This window comes from Phoenix dactylifera, chromosome 17, assembly GCF_009389715.1.
Source record: "Phoenix dactylifera cultivar Barhee BC4 chromosome 17, palm_55x_up_171113_PBpolish2nd_filt_p, whole genome shotgun sequence".
NCBI classification, from domain to species: Eukaryota; Viridiplantae; Streptophyta; class Magnoliopsida; order Arecales; family Arecaceae; genus Phoenix; species Phoenix dactylifera.
In genome coordinates this window covers 3064922-3075917 of record NC_052408.1, presented here as the reverse complement: position 1 = coordinate 3075917, position 10996 = coordinate 3064922, and the positions used below count along the sequence as shown (strand labels likewise).

General features: G+C 42.8%; 1 protein-coding gene across 5 annotated transcripts; it reads left to right on the top strand.

The window, feature by feature from the left end:
• The first annotated feature begins 1964 nt into the window (after positions 1 to 1964).
• On the top strand, positions 1965 to 10901 carry LOC103720739 (pentatricopeptide repeat-containing protein At5g42310, chloroplastic-like). 5 transcript variants are annotated; one of them, XM_008810586.4, is made up of 7 exons: positions 1965 to 3347; positions 5743 to 5895; positions 6016 to 6087; positions 7362 to 7464; positions 8416 to 8542; positions 8655 to 9824; positions 10200 to 10901. In XM_008810586.4, the coding sequence occupies exons 1-5, from the start codon at positions 2139 to 2141 to the stop codon at positions 8439 to 8441; spliced, it is 1563 nt and encodes a 520-aa protein (XP_008808808.3). In that variant the 5' UTR covers positions 1965 to 2138; the 3' UTR covers positions 8442 to 8542; positions 8655 to 9824; positions 10200 to 10901. The 5 variants fall into 5 exon arrangements, with proteins under 5 accessions (XP_008808808.3, XP_026665653.2, XP_038970685.1 ...); XM_026809852.2 differs by lacking the exon at positions 10200 to 10901 and having other exon boundaries at positions 8655 to 9090; positions 9718 to 9917; XM_039114757.1 differs by lacking the exon at positions 10200 to 10901 and having other exon boundaries at positions 8655 to 9917.
• Positions 10902 to 10996: the final 95 nt, after the last annotated feature.

Here is a 10996-nt window from a genome sequence, read left to right as displayed (position 1 = left end):
TTTCAGGAGGCGAACAGTGCTGCGGACTGGGTCGCCTCCTATGCAGCCCATCATTCTGGATATGTATTTTGGGTACTTGCGATCGTGTGCCGCAGGCATTAGATCGTGTTTTGTCTTGTGATTGCTCTGGGCTGTTTCACTGATATGTGTAGTGAGAAGCCGGTTCACCAAAAAAAAAAAAAAAAAAAGGGTTTCAAGGTCAGTGGACTTGTCAACAGAATCTTTGATACAAGAAGTGTAAGTGTGTTTGACAGGATAGATTAACTTACTCTGGTGGAGATCATAAGTATGATGTTGACAATGAGAAGAAGCATGCTAAAAATAGACATTTGGGTGCCAAGATAAATTCAGAGTGAATTTTCCACATTGGTTACTACCGTGGTTTAACATAGGGGCTAACTCCGAGTCAAATGACTCAATTCCAGTCTGCTACATCTCCGGGTCGAGGAGCCCCCGTTCAACAAGCATCCCCGAGCCATTGTAACATTTTCACGCCCTATAACCGTCTTGCTATTATGTGTAATGATAGAAAAAATAAGAGTTGCTATAATATATTATTTAGTGTTACGATGATCGATTATAGTAATATAAATAGCGGTGATTATTCTCACTTGTATCTTTTTTAATTAAATAGTTTTTCTTTTTATAGAAAATCGTATCAATTTTCGTCCAAAAGAGGTTGCGCAGCTAGGGCTGTCAACGAGCCGAGCCGAGCCCGAGCCACTGCAGGCTCGGCTCGGCTCGTTCCATAAAAGTATAGGCTCGGGCTCGGGCTCGGGCTCAGTACCGAGCCCTGTACTAGGCTCGGGCTCGGGCTCGCTTGGCTCTATACTAGGCTCGGGCTCGGGCTCGTAAGGCTCGTTTGCCCGAGCCCGAGCGGCCGAGCCCGCCCCCACCCCGGTGCCCCATCCCCATCGTTCGTTCGTCGGAGAGAAGAACGAAGGAAATAAAGAAAGAAAGAAAAGAAGAGGAAGAAGAGAAGAAGGAAGGGGGCGGCCGCGAGCACCGCCGACGCGGGCGTCGGCCGCAGGTCGGCCGCAGGCGCCGCGGGCGCCGGGGGCTTGGTCGCGGGGGAGGAAGTAAAACTTTCACTGTGAAAGCAGGGGGGTAGGGGGCACCTCGACGCGGGAATGGCCGGATGGGGCGGCGGCGCTTCACGCTTGTTGCCTCCCCCGCCGGGGGCGACGGCATCGGGGGCGGAGAAGGGAGAGGAGGAGGCGGCGAAGCTTCTCAGAGAGCTGGGATCGGGTGCACGGCGTCATCATCGTCGTCGTCCTCATCGTCGTAGCCGTTGTCGGAGGGGAAGGGGCATCGGCTTCGGGCTTGGGGGCGAGCCGGCGAGGAGAACGGAGAAGAAACCGAGAGGCGAGAAGAAAGGAGGGGTTGGGATTCTTGGGAAGGTTCTGGAGAAACCGAGAGCTGAGAAGGATTTAAATGGGCCTTGGGAAGGTCCTCCGTGAGTCCGCGTCAACTGTTCCCATCTCGGACTGGTTGCTCATATTCTCCTTGGGAGTTGGGACTTGGGAGGGTAGTTTGGTATTTCATAAGGGGTATTTTGGCAAATGTGTTAACGTAGATAGCCCTCATTTAGGCTCGTTTGGGCTCGTGAGCTGCTCGGGCTCGAATTTAAACGGGCCTCATTTTGGGCTCAAGCTCGGGCTCGTTTGACTAACGAGCCGAGCTCGAGCCGGGCTTTTACCGAGCCGGGCCCGAGCCGAGCCCGAGCAGCTCGGCCCGTTGACAGCCCTATGCGCAGCTTAAGAAAATTATACTTTTATTAAACGAATAGTATTTGAAAATTTATTATATTATTTTTATCTAGTTATTTTTTATTATAAAATTATTATCGCAAGTACTATAATAATTATTATTCGATATTTTTTTACCACTCGCAAACCCAGAATATTAGGGGAGTAAATCCAACCAGGCCAAAAGATCTCCTTCGCCCCCCCGCCCCCCCCCCCCCTCGTTCTCGACGGACCGTAAGCTTCTCCTTCTCTCCGCCTCTGTCCCCACTGCCCTAATCTCTCCCATTATTCATTATTCTTTCTTTAGGGTTTTGCTCGGCGCTGGGTCCTGTCATCCGCGAAGGGAAAAGATCGATTCGTCTGCGATTCTGTGAGCTCAAGTCCGTCGCAATGGCAGTGGCGGCGCGGCTATTCTGTGAGCTCCCCCTCAGACCCCCCCCACCACCACCATCGCCTCCTCCTCCTCCTACCGGAGGTGCTCCCTTGCTCCACAAAAGATCGTCCACCAGTTGCCTTCTTTCTCGTAGACCTTCGCGTTTAGGCGCTTGTCATGCGGCCTCGGGAGACCACCTTTTTCCCCTCTGCGAGGAACCGGAGAGCCAGGAGCTCTCGTGGGAGTCCTACGACCGTTTGATCCAGGCCCATTGCTCGAGGGGCCGCCTCGACCGGTCCCTGGACCTGCTGGCCCGGATGGAGGCTTCCGGGTTGCGCCCCAGCGCCGCATCCTACGCCCGTCTCGTCCGCGCACTCGGGAGCGTCGGCCGGACTCTGGAGGCCGACGCCGTCTTCCGGGAGATGAAGTGGGCGGGTCTCCGGCCGGGCCTCAGGGACTTCAACGCCCTCCTGCGGGCGTTCCTGAGTAAGGGGCAGCTGCGCCTCGCCGACTGCTTGCTGGTGGAGATGGGCGAGGAGGGCGTCCGCCGGAACAGAGAGACCTATCTGCTCCTTCTCGACTCCTACGTCCGCGCCGGGCGCCTCGAGGACACCTGGTGGGTGCTGGGAGAGATGAAGCGGAGGGGGATCTGGCTCGACTCCCGCGCGTACAGCCAGGTCCTCAGGCTCTACAGGGACAACGGGATGTGGAAGAAAGCGATGGGCCTCGTGGCGGAGATGCGGGAACTCGGGGTCGCGCCCGACGGTAGGATCTACAACGAGATCATCGAGACGTTCGGGAAGCACGGTCAACTGGATGAGGCGGTGGAGGCCTTCGAGACTATGCAGGGCGAGGGTCTGAAGCCGGATATCGTCACCTGGAACGCTCTCATCCGGTGGCATTGCAAGGCCGGCCATCTCGACCAGGCTCTCGGGTTCTTCGCCAAGATGCAGGAAGACGGGTTGTACCCTGACCCCAAGATCTTCACCATCATCATCAGTCGCCTGGGGGAGCAGGGAAGGTGGGATGAGATCAGGAACATCTTCGAGAGCATGAAATGCAGGGGTTTTCGGAACAGTGGGATCATATATGCGGTATTGGTGGATATATATGGTCAGTACGGCATGTTTCAGGATGCCGAGGAGTGTGTGGCTGCTCTTAAAGCACAAGGTCTGCAGCTCTCGGCTAGTGTGTTCTGTGTACTCGCAAATGCTTATGCTCAACTGGTATGTCTGTCCTCTTTCCTTTTCCTTTTTCCGTAATTGATTCAAGTTTATTGTTTCTGTTCGCTGTCTGGCTGTGTGCTGCTTATGATTTGGATCATCTGATACTTCTAGTTCATGCTTTGTGCTTCGAAGATAGAATTGAAAGACCATTAAATTTGGGATCATCTGATACTTCTTGTTCTCTTCTGACAGACAATGCAACACACAATTTAATGTCACACTATTAGATCTCGAATCCCTTCATCTGTATCATAGTGCTTTTTCTATAATAGGCTTGGCTTTAGGGTAAGATGAATAGAACCAGACTAAGCAAAAAAATGGGTAGGAGGATAAAAGGAAGAAATAACAAGAGAAGAGTTAAGAGGAAATATGGGGAATCCACCATGAAAACCAAAAACTTGCATATACAAAATACCCAAAATTATCTTTTGGTGGCTCTGATATCGAAAGGATCACTCATGTGAACCTTGTAACAGCTCTAAATTCAAACTCCGTACTTTAACGAGTTCTTGATCAACTCATCACTCTATAAAATATATGCTAATTCTTGTTTTTCTCTCATAAACTCCAGAAAAAAATTAGAAGAATAAAACATAGCACATGGCCTAGATTCGATAATGTAAGTAACTAATAAAATTTTAATATTGAAAACCCTTTAGGTAGACCTTTTCTTAGTTTCCATCTTTGCCGTCTACCTTAATATTTTATTTTTCATCTCCTTTCCTTTGTTCATGTTACTCTTCCTTTTTTTCATGGGCTTGTTATACCACCATGCGATGCCCCCAACCCCCAACCCCCCCCCCCCCAAAAAAAAAAAAAAAAAAAAAAAGCGCTCGATATCCAACTGTACTGTCATACACGGATATTAGCTTTTGTTCCTTTTTCTTCAAGTTTAATTTTGAGATTATAGCAATTGTTGTACAAGGGATGGTTTTCTTTGAAGCAAATGATGACAGTGTTGGGAAGGTTGGATTGCTAATAAGTTCCTAAGTGGTCCTCTTGCAAGTTCATTTGTTACTCTCTTGCAAGATTAAAGGGGTCTCAATGGCCCAAGGCATCGATATCAAAAATTCATGGTTCTCATTTCTTGCTTTTCTTCGTTTGATTAAAGGTATTGAAGAAGATGCATGACTAGATGCTAAGATCTTTAAGGGTGGACCAAGGGGAACTTTTATTTTGGAAATAATTTTTACACCAGCAAGTTTGTTCTTGATTGGTGGTTTTGCCAATAAGAAGGATTGGAGGCATTAAAGCGTATGGAAGACAGAGATTACATGAGCAACAGTGTGGAACAGTGGGTCTACTAGGAATTCAGAATATCTCTATAAATTTGGTGCAACTGCCTCTATAACTTTGGCACTGCCCCACTTAATATCTGGCACTGTTTATTATACTTATGCTAGTGTTGCAGATCAAAGAAAGACTTATTTATCACTCAGTGGATGACCCTGCATTGCTTTCCTTTGGCAGCCTTACATATCTGCAATGCTTTTCCCTTGTATATTCCTCCATCAATTCCTTTTCTCTGATTAAAAGTAAAACCTTTATTATTTTGTAAATTTCTTCACTAGGCATACTTATCTCCTATACTGCAACTGCAAAACATATGTGCTTTTCTTATTTTTAATATTGACCTCTTAAAAGTTTCCAATTACGAAATCCTTTTGCTTCTGTAGTCCCACACAGACTTCAAACATCAGGCTACAAGGTTTTGAGCATGGACTTTCTGAGGTCATTTGTTTCCCCGTAAGGGGAGAACATGTAGGAAGTGCTCTTAGCAATTTGGTCAGGTGTGCGAAATCAAGCAATAAACACCCTACTGAAACAATTCTTCTATGGTTTCCCTAATGGCATCAGTAAGATCTGTGCTTTTGAATGAATTAGACATTCATTTTGTTGGCTGATACCATTATCCTGTGTGGAATTTAAACAAGTATTCCATCTTATACAGAAGTTTGAAAAGTAGTATGTGTCTCTCACTTTGCACTGGAGCAATATTTATTTTCCAGATATAACTAGTTTTGTGGCGTACATAATTTTGCTCTAAACAATCTAACATATCCAACAATTAACTTTGCAATGTGTCTATGCATGATATGTAGGACATGTATTTCCCATCAAATGAAGATCTATGCTTACAAACAATGAAGTGTATTAGTATTCTGATCTAGCTTCTTGTTCTCATCATCTATCTGCATTGCTTTTAGATGTACTTTTATCGGAGTAATATGAATAACTACACTCTTTACCTTATAACAATTTCTTTTTTGGAAGAATCAATTTAAAAATATCCTTACCTTATAATAATTTAAAAATTCTCTCTTTATTTCTCTCTTTCTCTCTCTTTGAACTAGATATTTTTATAACTCAATTATTTGCATCTCTTTCTGTCTAGGGGTTGTGGGAACAAACCATAAAAGTACTAAGAATGATGGAAGCAGAAGGGATTGAGCCAAATCTTATAATGCTGAACTTGTTGATCAATGCATTTGGTATTGCTGGAAGGCATTTGGAGGCACTGGCAGTTTTTGAACATATCAAGGAGAGTGTAAGTAATTAATATAAAGGAGATAAATTTCTTTATAGTTGTCTTCTCCTTTTTTCTTCCATTTGGTTTATTTTTTTCTTTGAATCATTACTAACCACACAAATACTACTGCTTCTGTAGGGTATTAGTCCGGATGTGGTTACTTACAGTACTCTGATGAAGGCATTCATGAGAGCAAAAAAATATGATCAGGTCAGATTTGTTCGATACTTAAACAGCTGCCATTAATTTTGAGGTGTTGGTTGATGCGCAACCTTAAAATTTATATTTCAGTAATCTACAGAAAAATGCCATGCTTTCCGGTTCCATTAATCAATGTCAGTCGGAGAAGTAATTATGTAACTAGCATTTAGCATATGCTTCCTCATGTCTCGATGAAGGAAGAAAGGAACATAGAAAGGTTACTATCTCTCTCAGTGAAGTAATAAAAATAAAGGGGAAAAGAGGGAATGGATTCTTGAAGGAAGAGAGAGGGAAAAAGAGAAAATTGGTGGATCTGTGGGAGGGCTGGGGTCCATGGTCAAGTGCTTTCATGGAAATTAAGAAAATTAAAGGGACAGATTCTTGAAAGGTTGCTCACCCACAACATAAAAAATAAAATAACATAAACGATGGAGTTGAAGGAAGCATAGGTCCAGGTGGAGGGGAACTTAGAGGGTGGAGATAAACCCCCCAAAGTTCAAATTGTAATAGTGGAAGATATTTATTTATTGTTCTACTGTAGAAAAAAGGTGGATTTTAAAAGAAAATGCTTTTCCACTGTTGTTGATGCTATTCTACTTCTTTAATTTCATATGCTAGATCTGGAGGCTAGTGTTGCCTAGACACTTGGGCATGGGTGCTAAGCATCTAAGCCTCCTTTGGCATCGGATATGAAAGCCTACAATAGTCTGGGCATAGGAATACAGGATGGTATGCTATATAACAAATAAATTAATAGAATAGCCATGACTTTGTGAGGTGTTTAAGTTATTCATTTAGTGTCATGATAACTTTATACAAAAAAGATAATGGCAGCTCTATGTTCACATAACTGTGATAACTTAAAGTCAAAACAATAGTATCAAATGAGCATTCAATGAAGTGTCAAACACTCGAAAATAAGGGTACTCTACATGAGAGAGAGAGAGCATATCTACATGTTTTGCTGATGTCAATGGTACATCTCAGAGTGGACTCTCCAGCAATGTCATCTCATGTCAGTGTCTTGCTGTGTCTAAGAGTCGAAAATTATTGACACTTACAAAAATCTTAAAAGTGGAGTGTGAAGGTGAGTAGTCGGAGGCAGACACCTTATTCTGGAAAGAGCATAAAGAAATATCTTTCATTCTCAGGTTTCCTTCGAGAAATATCTTATATTCTTGGGTTTTGTTATAATTTTACCATAAAAATAATAGCAATCCATTTTCAAACTTCATTAGAGGCTTCTGAGGCTCTATACTTAATTATTTATTCTTTCCAATCAGGTCCCAGTAATCTATAAGGAAATGGAATGTGCTGGGTGCACACCAGACAGAAAAGCTAGGGAGATACTGCAAAATGCTATAATTATACATGAACAGAGAGGTGGTAAGTGATACATATGGTGAGTCTATGTGTTTACACAAGAAAGGAGTAGAGGATTTATCTTATTAATTGCCTTTGTAACAGGTCGTGTTTCACTTGATTCAAAAACCTGTTTAACTATTCTTCTAGTTTATTAACATCTCTAAGAATCCCAAATCAGGTTAGCTGGGATATCCTGATTTCTTGAAACAATGTCAAAAAACAGTTAGAGCACTTTGTCATTCGTATATAATGTCGAAAAGCCTTTCAAATATTGTTTTCGTTTGATCATTTGACTTTTTCAAAGTACGAAAAACAAGCATTTTGCTCTGTGAAAAAAAATGATGATAAATCCATATTTATCCTTTCTCATAAATAGTGTCATTATTAGACTTCACGGACTTTTTTGTGTAGACTACATTTGCATGCATGCTAATTGTTTTTTCTCCTAGGTCTATATTTGTAGTTTTATACTTCTGCCTTGGGTACCACATAAATAGTGGAATTGTCAAACTTGAGAACCTACATTATTGGTTGCATTTTGTAGAAAATAGTAATCACTATTGCTTGCGATACAATAGAGTACTAAAGAATTTATTTTCAGTGGGTTGATTAATTGTAACTGATTTTAGTATTAGAAGCCTAGAAAGGCAAGATCAGCTTTGATATTTGTTCCAGATATTTTTCCAATTGGTTCTGTTGGTCATGCTTTCAGAATTACTCATGCAAAGTTACACAACTAATTTATTGTAAAGTCTATTAACATATTTGCATGGAGAACATTTTGTCCACTTTATTTTCTATAAATTTGATTAACATGTATTTATTTTTTTTAAAAAAATACAGTTTTTCCATTGAGCTTTATGATTGTTAATGGATTGCATGGTACACTTCTTAGAAATGATTTGGCATCCACCCCTATGAAAATGCTCCCATACAGGGCAACCTTTATTTTTTTCTCTTTTTTTTTTTCAGGTGGTCTGTTCCTCAAGGATGGTTAGATGTTGCCTCAAATCAAAATGCTCTCATCTAAATAAGGATGTATGCGCAGCATTTTTCAGATCTAAATAGTTTCCAAGCATAATAGAGATCTGTGAGCTTGGTGAGATAAGCTTAACTCCGGTTTTTTATCACAATTGTAGCTGAAACATAGCTGCACGTTTCATTATGGTTCCATGAGATACTAACTTCTAGCTTGGGATAAAAATATGCAGTGTTAACAAATTTCTGCATTGGGACAAAGATTTCCAAATATTGCCGGTGTTTGTTATTGCAATTTACCAAAATGTCCTCAAATCAGTTGGATCAATGACAGTGATTGGGAATGACGACCCGAGCAATTTAAAGCAGCAGCACACTGCATGATAGCCTTGCATCATGGTGTATCCATACTTATGAAATTGAGGAGGAGAATGTGTTGACTTTCTGATCAGCTCACTGTAGGCGAAATTTTGTGTGGCTGCTACTGTGCTATTTCCTTCAGGAGAGCGGCTTTTGCACTTTGGCCTAGTTATGCTCCCAATGCTGCCTATCAGATGGCCACTTGCATCCGAGAATCTGTTTAGGAACTACTACTGTAGACCTTGTGGCCCCCTGATTTATTCCTTGAGATCGATTTCTGCATGCTCCAGCTGATATACTCCAACGCTGGTGATTTTTTTATTATATAATTCACAACCTTTCCATTGTGTTCAAGCTCTGTGTCTTTTTTTTCCTTTTTTGAAGTGGGGAAGCTCTCTGATTTGATTCTTGTTATTGCCTGGCAACTGTAGAACACACTACCCAATTTCTCAAAATGAACTTGAGGTTTCAAACTGACCACACAACCTTGGAAACTCATCAGAAATATTTGGAAGCCGCTGACGAAACACAAGGGAACAGGATTTTTGTATGACATATCTATTAGTTAAATGAAGTTATATAGATTTACCATGACTTGTGAATTTTTTCTAATTTGTTTTACTTTTTAGGATGCACGCTAAGCCAGCATCCTGATTTTGTTAGTTGTCTCAGCTGCCTGCAGTAATTTTCTTAGTTTGGAAGCTACTCTCAAATGGCATCTTCATGGTTGAAAGCCTGCTTGTTATTGCTAAAATGGGGACAACTGTTATTTTCTGGTTTCCCTTTGATCAGTTTCTCTCTGATTTATTCCCCGCTCCACAACCCGCCCCTCCCCCCCCCCCTAGAGATGATTAACAACCATGCATTACATTAGGAAAATGAAAGGAGTATATTGAACGCCCGTAAAGGTAGAAATTAGTCTCTTGTATCTGGCAGGTTGACATGTTGTTGCAGAGAAAAGGGTGGAGATTGGAAGGACTGCTGATGGATTTGCGCATGCGGAAGCTGGCCTTCTTTTCCCTTCCTCGGAGATATCAGATTAGGTACTAGCAATCAAATTTCTATGTAAAATTTCCATTTGCTGAGCTTGTGACAATCTTGGTTGAGCAATGCTATTCTAATGCACTTCATAAGTATGATGCTTTCTTCATGGCATATATTTTTTGAATGCTATCCATCTAAGTAACTACTTCCATATGCTCAAATTCTAATACCATTCTAGACCAGGGAGACCTGAATTCTGGAATAGCGAATCAAAACATGATGATATTTTACATTAAAGATGGACTAAAGATGATACAATTTCTTCAAATCAAACCTTGTGTTACTTTTTGTTCCGGACTTTCTCCTGCTCCATGAGAATATTGAGAATTATGCCTTGACTAGAGGAACTGCAACTTTGTACTCAAACATGCCAGGTCTCCTACCGAGTTCGGCAGGCCTTCATCATTCAAGCTGCCTTCCTGGTAAATTCAACGACAATTTGAAGGATTGATATGAGGTTGAGAGCTAGCTCTAAAACGCTCATGAGCTTTGACGGATCTTGCAATGATCCATAAAGACAGGACTCTTGGTGGAGGGTAAGATTAAATTTTAAGATTACGAAAAAACTGGCATCTTTTCACAAAGTTTATCTTGCATTTGATTGCAAAAAGAAGGCGGATGGTTCACGCAAGAGGCAGAATCAACAAAAATTGTTCAACTGGTAATGTCATCAGCTTCCTTTTTCTGGTCAAAATACTAATCAATTCACAAGAAAACTTAGATGCCTTTACCAAATTATGCATTTTATTAGATTTGGATTTCGTAAGTCATGTGATCTCCCACAGTATAATTGAAATGTCACTGGGTACTGGGCATCTTCACACTTGGTTATTTAAGGACCTTTTCTTCGTGGGCGTTCTCTCTCCTTCCGAACCCCCTTTTCTCTCTCTGTCGCCGGCCACAGCCCGCCCCTCCCTCTCCCAAAACGAGATCCTCCATGGAGGAAGGGGAAAACCCCGTCGCCGACTGGCCACGACCAATGCGGAAAGGAGATCCACCGCGTCGCCGCCGACCGCGCCCCGATCCGGCGAAGAGCTGTCTTCCCCGAGCACGGCTTGCCTTCCGAGCGGAGAAGAGATCCATGGCAGGATCCAGAGGAGGAGGAGGCCTCCGCTAGCGGCCGCCACGGCTCGCGAACCGCACACCGGGTCGGCCGACCTCCTCCCGCGGC